Here is a 24,546-nt window from a genome sequence, read left to right as displayed (position 1 = left end):
GAGGCAAAGGCCTGGAAGAAATCATAGGAGAGGGATGAGCATTGGGACAGGGCATTAGTGCTCCAAAGAAAGTATGGTTTTACTTTGTTATAGCACTGTGACATGCAAGTACTACCTCCCCCTTTGTCGCTTGGCATTCATGTATCCACCACCTGTGAAAGTTTGAGGGTGCATCTCAATAGCCTAGTGTCTTCCCCGCCTTGCATTCATCTGCACTGATCTGAAAACACAGAATGGGTGAAAGCAATATGTAAAGTTGCCTATAGTGTTTTCCCTCACTACAGACTAGCCAGCCAAGTAGAACAAGTAGCCATTCCTGGCCGAACGAGCTCCATTTTTGTGGCCTCTGGCACATTCTAATGTCTTGGTTACATCTCAAATACACAGCAAAATGACTGAATACTTTATCGAATATACATCCCAGATTGGTAAAATGAGTTGAGGTATTGTGTAAAAAGACATGACTTTACAATTTAAAATACTGAAGATGTGTGAATTCAGTGTATTGTTAGTTGTTTTGGATATTTTCTAGGCCTATATGATCAGGACTATTTTCCAAGTGGCAAACATGAAAACTTTTAACATTAATCTTAACGGAAGACGGGTTTAAAGTTGTATTTACAGTTTTACTGCAATATATAAATTGCAAAAATTGTGTTTGTTGTTCAATTTAAAGTAAAATAAGGCACATTATCTTGAAAAATAAATTATAATTGAAAAAAATAAAAGGGTTATAGCAGTCTTAAGTATTATATCTTAATGATTTTACAGAAATGAATTAAAGTAAAATTAGCATATTTAGAACAAAATTAGGCTCTGTTCCACTACCTATTGTTCCTGCAGCGAGGATTCACCTTTTGACTTTTTTGTATATTTCTATACCAGTATGCAAAAGAGGGAGCCAAATTAACAGTTCTCTCACTGACGCGATTCGGTACACTGACTTGTCACACTCCATTTTGCGCCACTATCTGGAAAGTCCCGACATGGACTTCACATCCTAGGAAAATACAAACGAGATCTGTGGTTACCTTGTCCAGGAGCGATCCCATGAACATATAACTACGTTGTATAATTTATGAATTTCAAAGGGATATAGGTGATCACTTTTATTCAGTCAGTTTGACACGTCAACATTTGCTGTTCGGTCGTCAATCAAAGCACTGTAAATAGCCTATGCATCACGATTCCGTGGCTGGCTATAGGAAACACAAAAAATCAAATTAGCAAGAAAACAATAATTAGGCTCAGTGGATTTCGACTCATCGTTACCACGACGAAGGCGCATCTTGCTATTTGTAAAGAAATTTGACTTCAAACCAACCGCAGCGCACACAAATCCCACAGGTACCTGGAGGTGAGACAGACAGCAGATTGTCAAACCAGCAGTGGTTTCCCTGTCGTCGCTCACATTGTGACTGACAAGCGCCTGTCCTATCAATATTGTTCATTCTTGCGCAGCGTTTCCCAAACTCGGTCCTGGGGATGTTTTGGTTTTTGCCCCTGCACTACACAGTAGATTAAATAATCAAAGCTTAATGATTTGTTTATTATTTGAATCAGCTGTGCAGTGCAAACAACTAAATGTGCACCCCTTGGGGTCCCAATGACAGAGTTTGGGCAACACTGTTCTAGTGGGAGAGGGACTTTTCTGAATAGCGAATTTAAACTTTTATAAATCAAAAATAGCAGTTATTTTTAAGTGGAATAAATCTGGGAAAACAATGTGCCTACCAGGAAGTAGCTTTTACCTATCCAGCTCTTTCAGTGCAGGTGACGTAAAGTACAGTAGATCGGGAAAGGAAGTGACTTGAGACCAGAGAGATGTGCATTATGATTCTTATGACTTCCTTACATCATTTTGCTAAACAAGAGAAGAACAGAGCATATTGTCATGAAGCACTCTAGTACTGACATCAGATCCCCCTCTTATTCATTATGATCGAAAAGGCAAAACTGACTTCATGAATACGGGTACAGAACACAGATGCTGCACAATGTACATTCAAACCAAGAGGAAAATGACATATCCAAAGTCATGATGATGATGATACATGGACAGATCAGAATACATACGTCGCTGTAGTAGTGGTTATGAAGGCTTCAGAATGGTAATGTCCAGTTACATGCAGGGCAGGTTACAAATGATCCTTGTCGGTAAACATATTAGACTCATTGTGGCCACAAGGTGGCCACACAGTCACACTACACTTTCATAGATAAACACAAAAAAGCCAAAGGCTCCAAAGTGCTAGTCCCCCCCCCCCCCCTTGAAGTACTTAACTCAGGTTTCCATTTGGGTGCTTAAACTGCATAGCAACTCTTACATAGGATACATTATATAGCACATCTTTTAATACTAGTGTCTAGATCTTGATCAGTAGCTGACAAATGCTTTCTACACCCCACGACACACACCTGAACACAGGGAAATGTAGACAAGAGGTAAAGAAAACACAACACGTTAAAACCACCACTGTCAGTCCATAGCCTACCTCAGTTCATTGTCATCTCACAGAAACAATATCAAAATCATCCAACTGGAATTTCTGGGAAAGTTGGATTTTGCAACCCTGCTAGACTCTTTCCTCAACAGATATCCTCCTCGGGTAGGTACACAGCATCATTAGCCCGAGAACATGACTGTTTCTGCACGCTACACCACTGCCTCGTACCCAACATTGTCACGTCGTAGCCAATGACAAACTGGCCTGGTTAAAGTAAAAACTGACTAGCAGCCATGGTTATGTCCAAGATGACGCCATTTTCCCTATATAGTGCACTACTTTAGGCCAGAGCCTGACTGGTGCACTATATAGGGAATAGGTTGGCATTTCAGACAGTATGTGTTCTATGTCTCTGTTGCATTTAGATATATAGATAGATATCTATCTATATAGATCTGTTGGTTATACGGGTAAAAGATTGGCAAAGTGCACAGAGGCTTTGTGGATAGGAACACAATACATAAATAGCAACTTGTATACAACAAGGCATTGGACCCCAAACCTGCACAGTAGAGAAGAGACTTACTACACACTAAACCCTGAATGGACACAAACACACACGTCAATACCAAAGACAACACTCCTACAGATACACACCTGTTATATCTGTTAAACTGCATGGGGCAAACCTGTTTCAATGTCCGACAATAAGACTTTTTGGAGACCATCAAAATAATACAATTTGAGGTTCAGTTTTGAACAACCTGAATGTGATGTTTTGGGATTTTATCATTTGGATTCTACTAAACTCAGGACGCTCAAAAAGCACATTTCTGTGTTAAACACAAGCTTGGGGAGAGTGTTCTTAATTCTCTTAAAATGTAGAAGTTGTCCAATAACTCTTATAAAAACGGACATATTACACATTTAAATCCTTGTCTCATTATTTTATGTGTCTAGGTTTGTACTCACAAGTGTCAGGTAGGTACATGAGGAAAAGAAGACCTCTGATTATGTTAAGGCAGATTGCCCAGTGTGACTTTCCCCTCCGTTATTGTCTGTGTGACTTCTTAGGTAGGGTGGGAGGCAGTGTACAGAATTGGGTTGCTATGCCATTACCAACGACAGTTGTTAGGGGTTCATTGCACATAGCCACTCATTGAAGCAGAGGGAGTCATTGTCCATAGGTATCCATGGCAATAGTTGCCGGGGTGTTGTCCACAGTCACAGGTTGGGCGGTTTTAGAACGACATAAGAGGGAGAGAATCACAAAAGCAGGAGCTGAGAACAGACAGGGGCACTAGATTGACAATGCCAGTTGTTTAAGGCATTGCCATGGGGCCCAGTGCCTTCATCTGCTTTCCGACTGGGGCAAAGAGCGACTGGGCTCAGCGTGGCTCCAGTGGCTGAGCCTCAATGGCCTCCTCTGGTAGCAGAGTTCAATACCTCCAAGATGAAGCCGACCTCCTTAAATTAACACATCTAATAACACATCTAATAAGGAATATTCAGGGCACTGAAAGACGTTCAGAAAAATGTTGTCCAATTTATAGTTCCCTGGTCAGGTTGTTTTGAGATGCAGGGAGTTTCTAAGGAAGTTCTTAAACATTTCAGAATGTATAGCCCCAGTGATTGCTCTTGGTCAGGCTGTTTTGAGATAGACCGCTACTAGAGATCTTTTGCTCTCTAAACGTTTCAGAGTGTTTAGCCTTAGTGAACGTGCCCCAATCCAGCTATGCAGAGATGAAGGGTGGAGTTGGAGGGAGGGAGCAGCTAGTTGAGGTGGAGGGTTTGCTTCATGAACTCATAGGTGGTGAAGGCCACAGCCTGAGAGGGCACACAGCGGATGTAGTTGAGAGACAGCCCTCTGTACAGACCCTTCTTCATCCCATACTGACTGTACACATACTTCAGAGTCTTGGTCAGGGTACTGTAGAGGAAGACAAGTAGGAAGACAAAGTTACTCTATTTTACAGTGCGGGGATTACCAGGTACTTATCAATTCCATTGTAATATGTTCACTCATAATATAACATTTTGCCCCCCCCAAAATCTATTTGTTAAAAGACGTTCAGAATAGGTTATTCTGCCAGTGCCAGTCTGTTTCGGCATTCTAAACCTCAAAGAGAGAGCTGTTTAATACAGACACAGTACACAGGCTCGGGACTGACATCATCTAAAACACAAGCTCTCATTGTATGGAGTAGAATATAGTAACTCAGTCTTACTCTAAATGAGTAGTCTATTCTTGCCCTGACAACCCAGAGGTTGTCCACCTCTAGAAAATCATTATTACGAGGATAAATTCTAGAAGCATAGTGTTAGGTGGTGAAGTATTTCTACTGCCACTGTGAAGCAGGCAAACTTTGAAATGCATGTCTGGTACAAAGCTGTAGTCTTCTGGAAGACCAACCAGGGCTTAGGACTCAATAATACACTCCACAAAACTCAAATAGGGTCCAATAAATAGACAGTCAAAAGTTTGGATACACCTAATAATTTCCGTGTTTTTCTTTCTTTTACTATTTTCTACATTGTAGAATAATAGTGAAGACATCAACAGTATGAAATAATACATACGGAACCAGAGTGAAGTATTCACAACCCTGAGTCAATAATATGTAGAAGCACCTTTGGCCAGCGATTACAACTGTGAGTCTTTCTGGGTAAGTCTCTAAGAGCTTTCCACACCTGGATTATGCAACATTTGCCCATTATTCTTTTCAAAATTCTTCAATCTCTGTCAAATTGGTTGTTGGTCATTGCTAGACAACCGTTTTCAGGTCTTTCAGTTTACAAGTATACCATAACATGATGCTGCCACCACTGTTCTTGAAAATATGGAGAGTGGTACTCAGTAATAGCTAAATGCCAACAAGATCAAACGAACATAATGTGATTGCAAGGACAAAGAACCCAGCTCATACAACACTCTCAAAAGGCTACTCACACTTGATCTAGGAGGGGATGATTGTCTCTGCTGTAACCAACAAGCAAGATCTTGCAAGCTAGCCACCTATAGCTCGCAAGTTAGCAAACCAAATGCATGGCTGAAGCCCTGACTGGAGAATTAGATAGTTAACATAAAGTTATAAGATATTTCGCTGGCAAATATTAGTAGTGGATTTCAAGTGTAACTTGATCACCTCTCTTTCTTCTGCTGAACAACAGTGGATCATCACATCACAAAACCTAAATTTTCTCCATGTAGCTCTTTGTAGACAAACATACTATGTGACTGGTTCAATTGACATTATGAATAAAAATGTAAATAATAGAAATTGGGAAGGGTATTGAAAATCATACAGCTATTTCAAAGTACCCCAGTATATGGTATATCCAGTACACCTCCTAAGTCTAGTCCAGGGTACTTTTGCCTTTTAGAATTGGATTATATGGAAAGAGAAACCTGATCCTAGATCAGCACTTCATTTTGTAATACGAGCTCTGGGTTTGGAGAGGAAGGGATAAATGGTGGCACTTACAGACATTTGTCAGAATCAGGAAGTACCACTCCTAACTGCATCCTTCTCCTGGCAACATCTAGAGGATAGCTGGGAGAGGAGACGGGGAAGAGAAGGGGGGGACAGAGAGAGAAAGAGAGTGCAAATGAGTTAACCAACCAACCAATTAACCACCCCTCCACAGAGCAGTTGACATAGGTCTTTAAAATCCAATGAATCCATCAAACAAACACCCAATGAATCAGTCAATCAACCTACGAAATGGTCTGTGCGATAGCTCCAGCCACCCCTCCACAGAGCAGGTTGACATGGGTCTTCAGCACCATCACCTCTGGGTTGTCTGAGGACGGTCGCCCCAGTAGCTCTGGGAAGTGGGCCAGACCTAGACTCTTCAGCGTGCCGAAGGTAAAGAACGAGAACCCTGGAGGATGGAGTGCAGAAGAAATTAGGCCCACAAAACTCAACAGAAAGTTCTTGACAACACTGTGTGTGTGTGTGTGTGTGTGTGTGTGCGCATGGTCACCTGCATATGGAGCCATGCCTATAAGGGTTGGGATGAGACCTTTGTAGAAGCCAGGGATGCCTCCTTCCTTTAAAAAGAGAACACCAACAGCTGAGCCTCAACTCAAGATACACACAAACACAGGAGGGAAACTTGCACACCGCTCTCAAATTACAGGTATAATTTTAAACTGAGTGGAACAAATAAAAGGCACCTTTAGGTATATCGTCTGAAAGGCATTTCCAATGCCTGTGTAGCGATGGTGTCCTTTCACCTGATATGCCAGACGGGCTCTTATCACATCCAGAGGGTACGTACATATCACTGCTGTCATCCCTAAGCAACACAACAACAACATGGTCAGATACAACAACAGTTAAGTATATTGTATCTATTGTGGAAACTATTGTTGTTGAAAAGTAATCAGGAATGAGGAAGTATCTTCTCTGCATTATACAGGCCTCCTATTGTCTTTTTTGGATTCTTCCCACTGATCCTCTCACCTGCCATAGAACCGGCCATTAGCCTGTGGATGTGTCCAGAGATGCCCAGCTGTTTATTGAGGATCTTCTTGTATTTGTCGAAGGCCATGAACTGGATGGCTCCGTAGGGGAATATCCTGACCATCATAGCCCCATTGCCTTTATACAGCCCCAGGTAACCCTCCTTCTTTGGCACAGCACAGAGAGTGGCTACCACTCCTACAGGAGAGAGAGGAGAGGGAAGGGATAGAGAGAGCAAAGGACAAAAAGAAGAAAGATCAGTGTGATGTCATTGCCTAGTTTCCGGTGCCATCTGGTGTAAGATAAAACCTCTCCGATTAATTAAACGGGACACGACACAACATTTACATGGGAGGGGGAATACATCAGTGGCACTGACAAACCAATTGACAACTAACAGACATGTTTACAGGAAGAGGAACACTCCATTTCAGAACAGCAGTGTTATCCAAACCATACCCAGATCTTTGTAGTGGGGGCTATGGGCTTGCAGTAGGATCTTTACTCTGTCCAGAGGAGCGATGGTGGACTTGGCACAGCATCCAGCTACACCTAAACACACCCAGAGAGATAGACACCCACAACATGAGCATCTCTGAGCTGGACTGAGTAAAATAAACATCCAATTATTCTGCAGATAATTATCTATTAGATGCTTGTTTGCTAAAACCGGAATCTGGACGCGTTAGCTTGAATTAGTGCATATTACACAGAACATTTGCACAAAAAAAAACTCTCAAATTTTGTGCACAAATTTGTTTACAACCTCTGTTAGTGAGCATTTGTCCTTAGCCAAGATAATCCATCCACCTGACAGGTGTGGCATATCAAGAAGATGATTAAACAACATGATCATTACACAGGTGCACCTTGTACTGGGGACAATAAAAGGATACTCTGAAATGTGCAGATTTATCACACAACACAATGCCACTGATGTCTCAAGTTGAGGGAGCGTTCAATTGGCATGCTGACTGCAGGAATGCCCACCAGAGCTATCCACCAGAGCTATTGCCAGATAAATTAACATTAAATTTTCTACCACAAAAAACTGTCTCCAATGATGTTTTAGAGAATTTGGCAGTAAGTTCAACCGGCCCTTTTGTGGGGAAAAACGTATTCTGATTGGCTGGGCCCAGGAACACCAGCGGGTGGGCCAGGCAGCCAAGTGGGTGGGCTTATGCTCTCCAAGGCCCACCCATGGCTGCAACCCTGCCCAGTCATGTGAAATCCATAGATTAGGGCCTAATGAATTTATTTTAATGAACCGTAACTCAGTAAAATCTTTGAAAATGTTGCATGTTGCATTTATATTTTTGCTCACTATAGATCACTTTGGACTTGTCGTGAAGTTTCTGGTCATGGATCAAGTTGGCCCATGAAATTGAGAGTGGATCTAAATGTTTTTCCTCAAGCCTGGACTATCGGACCACGATCTTATTACGTTTCCGATCGCAACAAATAATTTGGTTGGACACCAACCAAGGACTATCAAAAGCTGTGCTGTAAATTCTCGGAAAACAGTAGTTAAGATGGAGAAGTCTGTCCATAATAAAGCACTGTTCTGCCTTTTAGTTTTGTCGCACCTGGACTACTGTTCAGTTGTGTGGTCAGGTGCCACAAAGAGGGACCTCGGCAATTGGCTCAGAACAGGGCAGCACGACTGGCCCTAAATGTACACGGAGAGCTAACAATAATATGCATGTCAATCTCTCAAGGCTCAAAGTGGAGAAGAGATTGACTTCATCACTACTTGTTTTTGTAAGAAGTGTTGACATGCTGAATGCACCAAGCTGTCTGTTTAAACTACTAGAACACAGCTCAGACACCCATTCAAACCCCACAAGACATGTCACCAGAGGTCTCTTCACAAATCGCCAAGTGAACATACTATGGGAGGCGCACAGGACTACAAGGAACTCTATTTCACATCAGGTAACTGATGCAAGCAGTAGAATCAGATGTTTTTTTCAAACAGATAAAAAGACCCTTATGGAACAGTGGAGACTGAAGACACATACTGTACACATACTTGGATTTTGTAATGTAGATATTCGGGCTCCCGAGTGGTGCAGCGGTTTAAGGCACTGCATCTCAGTGCAAAAGGTGTCACTACAGTCCCTGGTTTGAATCCAGGCTGTATCACATCCGACCATGATTGGGAGTCCCATAGGGTGGGGCACAATTGGCCCAGTGACGTCCAGGTTTGGCCACCATTGTAAATAGGATAGGCCATCATTGTAAATAAGATTTTGTTCTTAACAGACTTGCCTAGTTAAATAAAGAATCAATTAAAATATATATAATAAAGGTTCAATTAAAATATAAATAATAATAATAAGTGATAGAGTAGTGGCCTGAGGGAACATACTTAATGTGTTGTGAAAAATTATGAAATGTAATGTAAATTTGTATATACCTGCCTTAATGTAGCAGCAGCTAATGGGGATCCTTAATAAATACAAAGATTCATAGATGCCCTTCCAGACCCCCTTCACCTACCCAAGGACATTAGAGTACAAAAATCTGTTAAGCACCTAACTGAGGATCTAAATTAACCATGCATAATACCCTAGATGCGGTCGAACCTGCTAAAAACAAAAAAAGTCACACAAAACTAGCTCCCTGGTATACAGAAAATACCTGAGCACTGAAGCAAGCTTCCAAAAAATTGGAATGGAAAATGCGCTACACCAAATTGGAAGTCAAATCCAACTAGCTTGGAAGGACAGTACCATGCAATATCGAATAGCCCTCACTGCTGCTCGACCAATCTGATTGTAGAGAATAAAACAACGATAAATTAAATGTTTTAAACGGTCGCAAAGCTAACAAAAAAGCAGCATTCCCCAAGTGAAGTTGGCCTTCACATCAGCAGTGGTACATTCATTAACTTCTTTGACAGAAAAAAAAAATCATGATCATTAGAAAACAAATTACTGAATATGCGTAATACTGCTAGGACCTCAGAGCAATGGAAACACTCAAGTGTTTTACAGCAAATTTCCTCCAATTCTACACATTTTGCCATAGGGTGGAGCGAAACTTTAGCATTTTTGAATATGATATCTCAGTGAGGCTGACTAACAAAATAAAGTGGGCCCCCCTGGCCGGTAATTTTACCATGATTATTATAATGTTTACATACAGTGCTAGATAACAGGAACCGGAGTTCACAAATAACAAAAAAATATACTTATTTTATTTATTTAACAAAGTTATGAAACACTCAATGTGAAAGAAACATTTTCCCCTATACCAAAAACTGGTTGTGCCATCTTTAGCTGCAATGACAGCAAACAAATGCTTCCTGTAGTTGTTGATCAGTCTCTCACATCGCTGTGGAGGAATTTTGGCCCACTCTTGCATGCAGAACTGCTTTAACTTAACGACATTTGTGGGTTTTCCAAGTATTAAAAACTCCTTGTTTCAAGTCTTGCCACAACATCTCAATTAGGATTAGGTTGGGACTTTGACTAAGCCATTCCAAAACTAAAAAAAACAATTTCATTTAGACTTCATTGTGTGTTTTGGATCATTGTCTTGCTGCATGACCCAGCTGTGCTACAGCTTCAGCTCACAGACGCATGGCTTGACATTCTCATGTAGAAATATCTGATAATAGAAGGAACTATGAATTCTGCTCTTTAAGGCAAGTCATCCAGGACGTGAGGCCACAAAGTTGACTCAAGTTTGTGAAAAAGCACCTGGAAGCATCTGGATGATCACCAAGACTCTTGGAATAAATGTCTATGGTCAAATGAGTCAAAAGTATAACTTTTTGGATGACAAGGGACCCATTATGCCTGGTGAAAACCAAACACTGCATTCCACAGGAAGAACCTTCCACCAACAGTCAAGCATGGTGGTGGTAGTGTGATGGTTTGGGGATGCTTTGCTGCCTCAGGAGCAGGACGACTTCTACTTCCGACAGAGTATTTTGTGTAGATCGTTGACAAAACAAAATTACACTTAAAAGTAAAATAAATTGTAATCTCACCTCGTAACATAACAAAATGTCAAAAAAGTTAAGGGATGTAAATACTTTATGAAGGCTACGACCTTTTGTCTGTTGTAATGGATATTGCAGTGGCACAAGCAGGACGCAGTACCTACACTTTTGACACATTTCGTGTGATGATGTAAGATAATCTTTATAGCTGCTGCCATATATTAGTTCCTGAAAAAAATAACACTACCTGACTGCCTATCTGCCTAAAAAGAGAGTCTGACAATTGGCAAGTTCGTTTTGCGTTGCCCTGTGCCATAGTTATGCCATATATGCTGATATCGTGGCGAGAGTAAAAGGCTGCATGTAACTCAGCAGGTAAGAAGAAAATGTAATCACTAGACTGCCTGTTTGTGTCGTACTCATATTTGTAATAGTGACAACAAAGTTTGTAAGCACTCCTGAAAATATAACATGAAATAGTGCTTATGCTTACTGAGGCATGGAATGCAATAGGTCGAACAGTTGCGTGTGCAACATGAAGTTTGTAGGCTCATCAGTGACCAGACAAAGGCGATCAAGGAGGTGGTAGCGGCTGTGGAGCACTCAGCACTGCAGCTAAGTAGGCACCGGAGTGGGAAATCGGCCATGTAAAAATCCTACAAATGCACAGAAATATCCATATTTTTAGTCTGGGCAAACAGAGAGAAACTCTGTATCCATAGCTTCTCCATATAATTTAACAGTTCCATTTCACGTCATGACGTTGTAACTGGTGTGAAATGGCTAGCTAATTAGCGGGGTGCGCGCTAATAGCATTTCAATCTGTAACGTCACTCGCTCTGAGACCTTGAAGTAGTTGTTCCCCTTGCTCTGCAAGGGCTGCGGCTTTTGTGGAGTGATGGGCAACAATGCTTCATGGGAGGCAGTTGTAGATGTGTGCAGAGGGTCCCTGGTTTGAGCACAGGTAGGGTCGAGGAGAGGGACGGAAGCTATACTGTTACAGTTATTTACTCCAGGAAAAGGGAGGAGTGGGTTTTGTCAGGAAATCTCTGTGAATCTTCATAACCCTGTTCCAGTTATTCCATCTTTGACTGTACCTATTTCATTTCTGGATCTCTGGTGGGGTTAAACCATTATTTTAAAGCAGGGATTGCCTACTGGCGGCCCAGGGAAGGCCCTCTTACAACTCAGTCAGGGTTTCAACATACTGATGCAAGTTAGAATAGTAGAATACACAAAGTGCAATTTTGAAATTTGGTTGTGCAACAGCAGTTTCTCTCTTGTTATATCAGTCACTGATAGTCACTCAATTAGCCCATGTCAGCTAACCATTTTCAGATTGGTATATTAGTCTAGTGGCCAGCTATCTAAACGTAGTATTCATGGTTGAATAATCGGCCGGGGGGCCAACATTGATTTTGTTAGTCAGTCTCACTCAGATATCATATTAAAAAACTGCAAACATTTGTCTCCACTCTATGGCAAAATGTGTAGGATTATAGGAAATTAGCCAATTTTTCTCTCCAACATGTCAAAATGTGTAGAATTGCAGAAAACTTTGTCTCTATGCACCATGGCAGAATGTCTAGAATTGCACAACATTAACTAAAACAAAAAAAATCTGTCTTCAAGAGGGGGGCTGCTAAAATGTTTTGCTCTCGATGTGGTGGTGTTGCCCATCCCTGATTTAGATTATAGTAGTCTGTTATTGCTGGAAAAAAGCATGCACGCCATGCAGCTCAGCAGTACCAGGGTTTGTGTCACTGGATGTGCACTACTGTATGTTCTGTATTGCATTTCTGTATTATAATCACTAGTTAAGTCTGCAGCCACACTTACCTCCAGCTACGAAGGAGCGGACAAAGTGATAGTCCCCCTGAGAGTGGTTGGGGATTGCAGGACGACCAGGGGTGGAGACTGCAGCCTCAGTTGCCATGATGTGTGTGTTCAATCAGGACCCTAATGCAGCCATAACTGTGGAAAGAATACAAAAACAGACATCTAATTAGCTTTACACCCACAATTAAAAACGATATCACTCGCCATCACAGTTGAACAGCCAATAAGACATTATTGCCTTGCCGGGGGGGGGGGGAGGGGGGGGGCACATAATGATGATGAGGCATAACGTTGTATGTAACGTTAACGTCAGTTGATCACTGAAGCAAAGTATAAATCAAGACATGGTGTGGTTTGGCTAGCTAAGTAGATACTAGCCGGCTAGTCACGTATCAAAACAAAACTAGCACTAGTAGCTAGTAGTAACTGTCATTGAACGTAGCTAACGTTAGCAATCACTGAAGTCGACCTAACCGTTATCGTGTTACCGTCAGCAGATTAACTTTTAACTAGCTAGCTAAATACAATTTTCAATCTGCCATTGAATGGACTGTTCAAACAGTTACTCACAGTTCAATCGACTGTTGCTGTATTGATAACGTATATTAGCCATCTTACCCGCTGCAAGGTCAACACTGTCAGATGAACGAACGTTGCACAATGGAGCTAGCGGGCGCGTTAGCATTTGCAGGCAGCCTCAGGCCCTTCCGGATTCCCCAAGTAAACAAACATGCTTAGCGGGCGCTCGCAGAGACAACTTCACCGAGCGACAAGTCTGTGAGTTCAGTTTTCGGTCCCTGATTTTGCAAGTCATCCGTAGCTAATTGATAGCCAAAAGTAATTAGAAAAAAAGCAACAAAACCAGTTTTCTACCTGGGTTAAATGTATGAAGGGTGAAGGCACGTGTTTTTATGAACACCAACCACTAGTGCCCTTTATCGTGCACAGAGCGAGAGTACCGGCGCATGTCAATGACGTCACTGATCAAATAAAATAAAGCACACAATAAAACCATAAACGTGTCAATAAATAATAACATGTCAACATACTGCCCAAACACTATCATTTGCTAAATATTGGGTCATATAGCACTTGTGTGGAGCAGGTTAGTGTTTTTAAAGGTGTTATTATTACACAGTTGTAAAACAGTTATTACCTTTAATACAGACTATGAAGCAGAACATCAGCTTGTTTAAGGGTTGTCTAGGGTTTGAAGTAGTTTGATAGAAGTTTGATACTTATACTAATTAGAGAAAGTGGACAAACGTGAATTCCATTCCAGGTTTTCCCGATTACTCTTTACTCCAGAGCTGAGTTGACTCGAGACCGTAGGTTGCATCTTGGAGAGGAGGGAGAGAGGGCTGCCCTGAAGGCTTTGACACAATAAGGATTTACGCTTTAAATTGTGTTGTATCCAGTATGGCTACATGCATGTTTTACACTATCAAAAGCCGCTTGATATAATATTGCTAGATTGTGTCAATGTATCAGTGTGGTAAAGAAGAACCAGACATATTTTCCGAGGGAAACCAATACAATGAACGTCAGTGTCTAACAGGGGTGGAGTATTATTAGCGATTCAGACAGTGCAACTGTCTCTGGTATGTAAAATATTTGAGCTGCCTTTTAAAGTCAACGTGTAAATAAAATCCACACCAACATCACGTAATTAGGCTATGTTCTTGGTGACATTCACGAATAGCTTAGTCAGCCATCCAATGCCACGAGTGTCAAATACTCGATATTGTTCGGACATTCGGTAAACTGCAAGAAAATCTACTTGATGCGGCAATGTTGCAAGCTGGTTACAACATTGTCATTACGTTTCCGTCCGAAATTCGTGCGGAAAAGAACTAGCCAGCTAGCCAGGTTCGGTGCCGTGTAGCAACCTATACTTTTTAAAGAGCTTCCTTCATCTCTGCGTTTTAACTCTTAAAGGACGTATCTTAAATAGAAAATAAATACCACCGCCAGGCGGAAGTAGGATCTTTAGCATATATATTGATGAATAATACAAGCTATATATATTGCAATGAACAATTTATTTATAGGAAATTGTGTAATCTCTTACATGTGTTTACTTCACGGATAATTGCTTTGACAAGGTGTTGTAGGTTGTGAACTTGTGACGGTGTGTGCCTAGCCAAAACCAAAAATGGACTCTATTTGGCATGGCAGACCCGCGCCATTCCTTCCGTTAAGGAAGTGAGTGGGTTCACAAGGCCTGTTTATTTAAAATTATAAATTAAAAGTGAAATACATGGCTAGTAACTCGACAAGCTAACTAACTAACCCGTATTGTCACACCTGATCCCTCATACATTTCCTATTTGAATAGTCACACACTTAATTCCCGAATGCAACAACATGCAATTTAAGATTTCCAAACATTTGCTACAAATTATACAATTTGGTGCTTTTGTTCACAGTAAATAAAAAAAACGAAAACGTGCATGTTTTATTCAAGAAATAAAAAAAGTTATGTTGTCAATCAAACATGGACTTGCAGGCACTAGAGGTCAAACCAATTATTTTAACATATTTTTGTTTTCTTTGTCAATTTCCTCCAGGTACTTGTACGGCTTTTTCAACATGGTGGGAAAATAACTCAGAATTTTGGTGTCTAAACAATTTTAGGAAGAGAGAGAAAAAAGTGAAAGTTGGAGCAGGGCTAACAACCATTCACCTGGTTCCCATGCCGACTGCCCCATCTCCTCCCTCTCATATCATCCACTATGCCTGCTACCCCCAAACCCCCTAAGAGACAATCCCCACCACTGACAAGGAATGGCTGCAAGGTGATACCCACAACAACCGCCACCTCCACCGCCAAGAGACTGAACTCCAGCAAGCCCAGAGGAAAAGCCTTTGAGAGTCCACAGCCAACTTCAGAGCCACCCCGAAGATCCACAACCAGGACCCAGGCCCAGCCAGCCAGAAGCCCAGGGAGGAGTGGGCTTGGTAGGCTTGGCGGTCAGGGTCCGGGGGCATCTCCTGGTAGGGTTAACCATGCCCCTGTGGGTATAACAGGATCAGTGAGGCTAAGGAGCTGGGGTAATCCTCTGCTCCAGCATGGTGTGGGAGAGGAGCCCCCTGGGCGCAGGATATCCTTAAGGGGCATTGGGGGCGCCAAGCAGTTTCCTCCCCTGGCAATAAAGCCTAGAACACGAGGGAAGACAGCAAGGGGGAGGGGAGGGAGGGGAGCGGTGGGTCAGAGAGGGAGCAAGAGCGGGATTGAGCAAGGATCTGAGGAGTCTGACACTGTTAGTATAGACCCAAGTGAGATTAACCAAGGGAATAATGTAGTTGGCCATGTTGGTAAGGGCAAACCTCCTAACCTGAGGACTGAACTTGATGAAACTACCTGTGTTGACCAGCAGGAGCTGGGAGTCGGCCATGCTAGTGAGGGCAAACCTTGTAGCCTGAGGACTGATGATTCGGCTAGTGATGACAAACAGGAAGAGTTAGTTGCCCATAATGGTGAAACGGTTGGGACTGACTCATACGATAAGCCTGTCAGCCATAGTGGTGAGGGCAACCACTATGAGCTCGATGAGCCCACCAGTGTTGACCAACAACAGGAAAAGCTAATCAACAATATTGCTGAGGGTAATTCTTTCAACCTGAACCATGAGCTTGGTGACTCTACCAGTGATGACCGGCAGGAAGAGTCAGTTGGCCCTAAATGTGAATACAACGCCAAGATTAACCTCGGAGCTGAGCAGATTGAGATGGAGCAAAGAGAGAGAAATATCCATGCAGGAGAGCAGAGAGGAGGGGAGAGTTTGGAGAAGGAAGGAGAGGAAACGGTGAAGCAGGAATATGAGAGCGATGAAGAAAAGAAGGAAGCAGACAGTAAGCAGAGAGTGGAGAGAGTCAAGGTGAATGAGATGGAGGAAAGAAAAGAGAAAAACGAGAGACAGAAGGAGGGAGAGGTTATCAGCAGACCTTCAGACACAAGCACCATTATGTCTGTAGCTCAGCCCCAAAAGCCTATTCCACAGGATGACGCGTTGATGATGCAATCACCTGTCCATGCCTCACCTGTCTCTGAACCAGCTACCTCAGATCTGGCATCACCCCCTCTCCTTCATCTGCCCTCTCCGCCTCACCCCACAGTGTCACATGGTATGAAGGTTCTGAACAAAGGTGTGAAACCAATCCAACCTACCCAAACTGTGGAAATCCATAAACCTTTAAAAGGCCCAACTACTTGCCATGAGACAGCACAGGCGAGCCCAATGCATCCAGTATCACTAAGTTTCTCAGTTGCCTTCCTTAGTGAACCCCACAAGCCCCTGTGTGTAACCCCAGCGAAACCAGCACCCAGTCAGAGCCTAGAGATCCCTATCTCTCTGGAGGCTAGACAACTTCTCAGACCAGTGGACGAAGAGACCAAAGAGTCATCCAATCACAGTAACACAAATTATATGTCATCTTCATCATCTGCATCATCTTCGTCACACCTGAACACAAACGCGGAGGTCCCCACCACTTTGTCTCAATCAAACACCAACGTTAACATCACTGTGTCTGTACCAGTGCCAAAGAACCACAACAACTACCCAGAAGAGCCACCATCATCATCATCACTCCCATTCACAAAAATAGACCTCTTCACCACTGGATCTGCACCTGACAAAGACACAGTGTGTGTCTCTGTATCTGACCTAGGTTCTGTACCAAAGACTCACAACAAGAACAACCAAGACGAGCCACCACCATCATTCCCATACACAAACACTGGATCTGAACCAAACACAGACATTGCATCGGTCTCTGTATCTGATCTGGGTTCAGTGCCGAAGACCTCCTCCATCCCTAACCAGGAGAGTTCTACCTCCAAGTTCTCATGCAGCTCAGAGAGCACCCAATCGTCCTACTCCTTTGACACAGAGTCAGAGCAAGGCTATGGGGCCCCTAGCCCCCCTGGACACCCTAGCCTGGGCTCGAGACCCCTGGAGGAGGGCACATCTCTGCCCCGACCCCCACAAGTCAACCAGAGGAGGGAGAGGAAAAAGAGGAGTAGTTGTGGAGGGTGTGAGCCGTGCCTGAGGAAGATCAACTGTGGCCAGTGTAGCTGCTGTCTGAACCGCAGGACTGGACACCAGATCTGTAAGCTGAGGAAGTGTATGGAGCTGAGGAAGAGGAGGCCCATGTCACTGCTCGCACTAACATCTGCTCAGGTAAGGCTTCTCTAAGGTGTAGAGTAGACTTTAGGCTAAAACTGGAAAAGACTGCTTATAAACAACTTATAAACCTCATAACTATTTACTTTGTTTTTGTGATTCACTAACTGTTATGAGCAGTTTAAAAGCAGAACCTCAAGTAAAATTGACAAAGACAATTTACTTTTCTTTAGAGAATACTATACGTGCTGAAAAACAAACATAGTTATGACACTAGTGCACATGACCCCAAAGCCACATAGAGTCTAGAGACAGCTTGTTATTGTCACTAATTCTTGAAGTTGTCATGGCCTGGTTGTCATGTCTTTAGCGATGCTATGCTATGGACTGACTGAGAGAATACATGAGGCGTAGTCTACTGGTCTGTGGCATCTTTTTGGTGTGTGTGTATGTGTGTCTGCTCTAGGTTCTCTATAAGATATGGTGAAATGAAGTGGGAGCAGAAAGAGCATGTAAAGGGCTACGGGTTGAAAAAAGATGGAGAGTTGGAGAAGATAGAATGTACTGGATGGTGAGATTGTATTGATATACTATATGACAAATAAAGGGATACTGTGCTCGCAAATTGTGGAAACTAAAGGAGGTGACATAAGGAGGGATTCCCGGGTCCCTGCGGCTGTCCTCCACCCACAAGGGCCAAAGAGACCACGGGCCAAGTAGAGGGTGGGCCGAAGCCTTAAAACATGATGAAGTTGATCGATCCCCTTGGAGGGGGGAGCTGATTTTTTGTATATGGCAGTAAACCATTCTTATGATGACTATAACATTTGTTGGCACCTTCTATTCTTGCACATTTTCTCATAAAAAGTACAGTGAGCTCCAAAAGTATTGGGACAGTGACACATTTTTTGTTGTTTTGGCTCTGTATTCCAGCACTTTGGATTTGAAATTCAACAGTGACTATGAGGTTAAAGTGCAGACTCAGTATTTTCGTCCATATCAGGTAAACTGTTTAGAAATTACAGCACTTTTTTGTACATAGTCCCTCTATTTTAAGGAACCAAAAGTTACAGAGGCATACATTTCATGCCTCCCAAAAATGCTAACCTCCCCCTTTATTGTAATGGTGAGAGGTGAGATTGTCTTGGGGGTCTGACATTTGTGCGTCTGTAACTAACTTTCACTCATCATTATTCATGATTCATTCAGGTGTATCCATTATCACGGTAGCATCCACATTAATGTAGAAGGGTTTGGAAACATATACTATTCTTATTTACAATAAAAGTCACAACAAAATGACACAATACATTATTTACCATTAATTTCTATTTGGCACAAAATAATCTGAAACTGCTGGGAATATGGGACCAAATACTTAACTTTTTACTACTTTAATACACATATAAGTGAATTATTCCCAATACGTTTGGTCCCCAAAAAGTGCTGTAATTTCTCAACGGTTTGCCCGATATGGATTTAAATACCCTCAAATTAAAGCTGACAGTGTGCACTTTAACCTCATAGTCATTATATAATTTCAAATCGAACGTGCTGGAGTACAGAGCCAAAACAACAAACAAACAAATTCACTCTCCCAATACTTCTGGAGCTCACTGTATAGCATACATTGTAATAAAATATGATATAAAAACAGTTGTACAATGTGCCCTGCAATAAGATATTCAGAGTTTGATTTCTTAAGCAGAAGAGTTCTCGAATAGCAGCTGCCCAATACCATGGTGGACATGCATAATGTTGGATGCATTGGAATATAAGGTATGGAAAATGATAAAGAGCCCGTAGGAATATAGATAAATGTTCAGTAAATGTGAGTATATTTAGGATGGTTTAAATTATTACGTTTCCTACTAAGATAAAAGTTGATCTTGCCAATAGGTTCATTATTCTATTAACCTCTACGACAGTGGTTCCCAAACTTTTTATAGTCCCGTACCCCTTCAAACATTCAACATCCAGCTGCATACCCCCTCTAGCAGCAGAGTCAGCGCACTCTCAAATGTTGTTTTTTGCCATCGTTATAAGCCTGCCACACACACACTATACAATACATTTATTAAATATAAGAATGAGTGTGAGGTTTTGTCTCAACCCGGTTCATGGGAAGTGACAAAGAGCTCTTATAAGACCAGGGCACAAATAATAATATAGTAATAATAAAAAATGTTGCTTCTTATTTAGCTATCTTACATATAAAACCTTATTTGTTCATCAAACATGGTGAATAACTCACCACAGGTTAATGAGAAGGGTGTGCTTGAAGGATGCACATAACTCAGCAATGTTGGGTTGTATTGAAGAGTCTCAGTCTTAAATAATTTTCCACATACAGTCTGTGCCTGTGTTTAGTTTTCATGCTAGTGAAGGCCGAGAATCCACTCTCACATAGGTACGTGGTTGCAAAGGGCATCCGTGTCTTAACAGCACAATTAGCCAAGGCAATAAACTCTGAGTGCAGCCCAAGCCAGAAATGTGCCAGTGGCTTCAGATTAAATAAAAATGTCACAGAACCACTAGTTGCAATTTCGATGAGGCTCCCATGTTCAGATATCGGTAAGTGGACTGGAGGCAGGGCATGAAAGCGATAACAAATCCAGTTGTTTGTGTCATCCGTTTTGGGAAAGTACCTGCGTAATTGCGCACCCAATTCACTCAGGTGCTTCGTTGTATCACATTTGACATTGTCTGTAGGCATGAGTTCATTTGCACACAAAAAATCATACAATGATGGAAAGACCTGTGTGTTGTCCTTGTTAATGCAGACAGCGAAGAGCTCCAACTTCTTAATCATAGCCTCAATTTTGTCCCACACATAAAATATAGTTGAGGAGAGTCCCTGTAATCCTGGATTCAGATCATTCAGGCGAGAAAAAACATCACCCAGATAGGCCAGTCATGTGAGAATCTCGTCATCATGCAAGCAGATAGATAAGTGAAAATGATGGTCAGTAAAGAAAACTTTAAGTTCGTCTCTCAATTTAAAATAGCGTGTCAATACTTTGCCCCTTAATAACCAGCGCACTTCTGTATGTTGTAAAAGCGTTACATGGTCGCTGCCCATATCATTGCATAGTGCAGAAAATACACGAGAGTTCAGGGGCCTTGCTTTAACAAAGTTAACCATTTTCACTGTAGTGTCCAAAAAACTTTCAAGCTGTCAGGCATTCCCTTGGTAGCACAAGCCTCTCAGTGGATGCTGCAGTGTACCCAAGTGGAATCGGGAGCAACTGCTTGCAAGCGGGTTACCACTCCACTATGTCTCCCTGTCTTTGCTTTTGCTTTTGTCTTCCTTTATTGACCCCCCCCCATAAACATAACGGACATACAGTTGAAGTCGGAAGCTTACTTTAAGGTTGGAGTCATTAAAACTCATTTTTCAACCACTCCACAAGTTTCTTGTTAACAAACTATAGTTTTGGCAAGTCGGTTAGGACATATACTTTGTGCATGACACAAGTAATTTTCCCAACGATTGTTTACAGACAGATTATTTCACTTATAATTCACTGTATCACAATTCCAGTGGGTCAGAGGTTTACATACACTAAATTGACTGTGCCTTTAAACAGCTTGGAAAATTCCAGAAAATTATGTCTTGGCTTTAGAAGCTTCTGATGGGCTAATTGACATCATTTGAGTCAATTGAAGGTGTACCTGTGGATGTATTTCAAGGCCTACCTTCAAACTCCTCTTTGCATGACATGCCTCTTTGCATGACATCATGGGAAAATCAAAAGAAATCAGCCAAGACATCAGAAAGAAAATTGTAGACCTTCACAAGTCTGGTTCATCATTGGGAGCAAATGGGTCTTCCAAATGGACAATGACCCCAAGCATACTTGCAAAGTTGTGGTAAAATGGCTTAAGGACAACAAATTCAAGGTATTGGAGTGGCCATCACAAAGCCCTGACCTCACTCCTATAGAAAATTTCTGGGCAGAACTGAAAAAGCATGTGTGAGCAAGGAGGCCTACAAACCTGACTCAGTTACACCAGTTCTGTCTGGAGGAATGGGCCAATATTCACCCAAATTATTGTGGGAAACTTGTGGAAGGCTACCCGACACATTTGACCCAAGTTAAACAATTTAAAGGCAAGGCTACCAAATACTAATTGAGTGTATGTAAACTTCTGTCCCACTGGGTATGTGATGAAAGAAATAAAAGCTGAAATAAATCATTCTCTCTACTATTATTCTGACATTTCACATTTTGTAAATAAAGTGGTGATCCTAACTGACCCAAGACAAGGAATTTTTATGAGGATTAAATGTCAGGAATTGTGAAACACTGAGTTTAATTGTATTTGGCAAAGGTGTATGTAAACTTCCGACTTCAACTGTATACCAGGAGCTGTGCCAGACACGCCACGTCTGTTGACTCATCCAGCTGTAACGCATATAATTCACTGTCTTTAATGCGAAGCAGTAATAGTTTAAAAACATCTCCTGCCATGTCACTGATGCGTCGTGAAACAGTGTTGTTTGATGAAGGCATTGTCTGTATACCTTTTCCCCCAGCATTGTACCAGCCATATCCGCGGCAGCAGGAAGAATTAAGTCTTCCACAGTGCCATGGGGCTTGCCTGTCTTAGACACTCTCGGTAGCTCACCATATATGATGCTTCTAGCCCCTTCTTATTAATAGTATCTGTTGCTTTTATACATGTCTTACTATTCGAAAATCGTCTTTATTCTCGCTCAAAAAACTCCTGTGGCTTATTTTTCAAATTGTCATGTTTTGTTTCTACATGTCTGCACAAGAGTGAAGGTTTCACGCCAGAGAGTAACGGTTAATGTGATTGGATGTTAATTATTTGACTAGGGTACCTGTATTTGACATTGTGTTGTTATTTCGCTGAACACTAGATGGTTTAATTTTGTTTTTGGCAGTGAAACGAGGCTGCTCAGGCAAGAAAAAAAACTCACCCAAATTGTATAGCCCTGTTGGAAAAAATAAATAGTTTTCAATGTGAATCACATTTTTTTTGGGCATACTCCCAATGAATACCTGCTCTATGGGATCGGTGTCCTCCCCGCGGGACGGTTGAGCTAACGTAGGCTAATGTGATTAGCATGAGGTTGTAAGTAACAATAATATTTCCCAGATCATAGACATATCTGATATGGGCAGAAAGCCCATAATCTGACTGCACTGTCCAATTTACAGTAGCTATTACAGTGAAATAATACCATGCTATTGTTTGATGAGAGTGCACAATTATGAACTTGCAAATGTATCAATAAACCAATTCGGCACATTTGGGCAGACTTGATACAACATTTTGTATCTGTACTTTACTTTACTATTTATATTTATATTTTTGACAACTTTTACTTTTACTCTACTATAGTCCTAAAGAAAATAATGTACTTTTTAGTCCTTACATTTTCCCTGACATCCGAAAGTACTCATTACATTTTGAATTCTTAGCAGGACAGGAAAATTGTCTAATTCACACACTTATCAACATCCCTGGTCATCTCTACTGCCTCTGATCTGGCAGACTCACTAAACACAAATGCGTCATTTGTAAATGATGTCTGACTGTTTAAGTGTGCCCCTAGCTATCCGTAAATTAATAAAAAACAAGAAAATCGTGCCGTCTGGTTTGCTGAAAAACTTCTTAGGGCTATGACAACAGCCAGTGAAGTGCAGGGCGCCAAATTCAAACAACAGAAATCTCATAATTAAAATTCCTCAAACATACATGTATCTTATACCATTTTAAAGGTAATCTTGTTGTTAATCCCACCAAAGTGTCCAATTTGAAATATGCTTTACAGCGAAAGCTCCACAAACGATTATGTCAGGTCAGAGCCAAGCCACAGAAAAACACAGCCATTTTTCCAACCAAAGAGAGAAGTCACAAAAAGCACAAATAGAGATAAAATTAATCACTAACCTTTGATGATCTTCATCAGATGACACTAATAGGACTTCATGTTACACAATACCTGTATGTTTTGTTCAATAAAGTGCATATTTATATAAAAAATCTCAGTATACATTGGCGCGTTATGTTCACTAGTTCCAAAAACATCCGGTGATATTGCAGTGAGCCACTTCATTTTACAGAAATACTCATTATAAATGTCAATGAAAATGGAAATATAGATACACTTCTCCTTAATGCAACTGCTGTGTCAGATTTCAAAAAAGCTTTACGGAAAAAGTAAACCATGCAATAAGCTGAGAACGGCACTCAGAAAACAAGTAGAGATATCCGCCATGTTGGAGTCAACAGAAATAACATTATAAATATTCACTTACCTTTGATGATCTTCATCAGAATGCACTCCCAGGAATCCCAGTTCCACATTAAATGTTTGATTTGTTTGATAATGTCCATAATTTTTGTTCAAAGAGCTACTTTTGTTAGCACGTTTGGTAAACAAATCCAAAGTCATGAAGCACGTTCCCTAGTTGCAGACGAAATATAAAAAAGTTCAATTTCTGTCCGTAGAAACATGTCAAACGATGTATGGAATCAATCTTTAGGATGTTTTTAACATAAAACTTCAATAATATTCCAACCGGAGAATTCCTTTGTCTTCAGAAAAGCAAAGGAACGCAGCTACCTCTCATGTGAAATGCGCGTGACCAGCGCGTCACTGCTGGCAGACCTCTGACTCTTTCCTCTCTCATTCGGGCCCACTTCAGAGTAGAATCCTCAAACAGGTTTCTAAA

The 24,546-nt window shown here is 41.6% G+C and overlaps 2 protein-coding genes across 3 annotated transcripts in view; one reads left to right on the top strand and one right to left on the bottom strand.

The window, feature by feature from the left end:
- Nucleotides 1-1,822: 1,822 nt before the first annotated feature.
- On the bottom strand, nucleotides 1,823-13,678 carry slc25a16 (solute carrier family 25 member 16). 2 transcript variants are annotated; one of them, XM_064933945.1, is made up of 9 exons: nucleotides 13,278-13,678; nucleotides 12,708-12,842; nucleotides 7,376-7,468; nucleotides 6,917-7,114; nucleotides 6,628-6,749; nucleotides 6,435-6,501; nucleotides 6,170-6,332; nucleotides 5,933-6,001; nucleotides 1,823-4,377 (listed from the first exon to the last, which is right to left on the bottom strand). In XM_064933945.1, exons 2-9 carry the CDS (start codon nucleotides 12,802-12,804, stop codon nucleotides 4,221-4,223), a joined length of 966 nt encoding a protein of 321 aa, XP_064790017.1. In that variant the 5' UTR covers nucleotides 12,805-12,842; nucleotides 13,278-13,678; the 3' UTR covers nucleotides 1,823-4,220. The 2 variants fall into 2 exon arrangements, with proteins under 2 accessions (XP_064790017.1, XP_064790016.1); XM_064933944.1 differs by having other exon boundaries at nucleotides 13,326-13,677.
- Nucleotides 13,679-14,032: 354 nt separating this feature from the next.
- tet1 (tet methylcytosine dioxygenase 1) overlaps nucleotides 14,033-24,546 on the top strand; it is a 45,628-nt gene continuing 35,114 nt past the window's right edge. The window contains exons 1-2 of the mRNA XM_064933942.1: nucleotides 14,033-14,308; nucleotides 15,278-17,893. Of these exons, the coding sequence (XP_064790014.1) occupies nucleotides 15,443-17,893 (2,451 nt within the window). The 5' untranslated portion in view covers nucleotides 14,033-14,308; nucleotides 15,278-15,442. The remainder of the gene's footprint in view (nucleotides 14,309-15,277; nucleotides 17,894-24,546) is intronic.

Source organism: Oncorhynchus masou, chromosome 24 (genome assembly GCF_036934945.1).
Source record: "Oncorhynchus masou masou isolate Uvic2021 chromosome 24, UVic_Omas_1.1, whole genome shotgun sequence".
Classification (NCBI taxonomy): Eukaryota; Metazoa; Chordata; class Actinopteri; order Salmoniformes; family Salmonidae; genus Oncorhynchus; species Oncorhynchus masou.
This window is presented reverse-complemented; position numbering and strand designations above follow the sequence as displayed.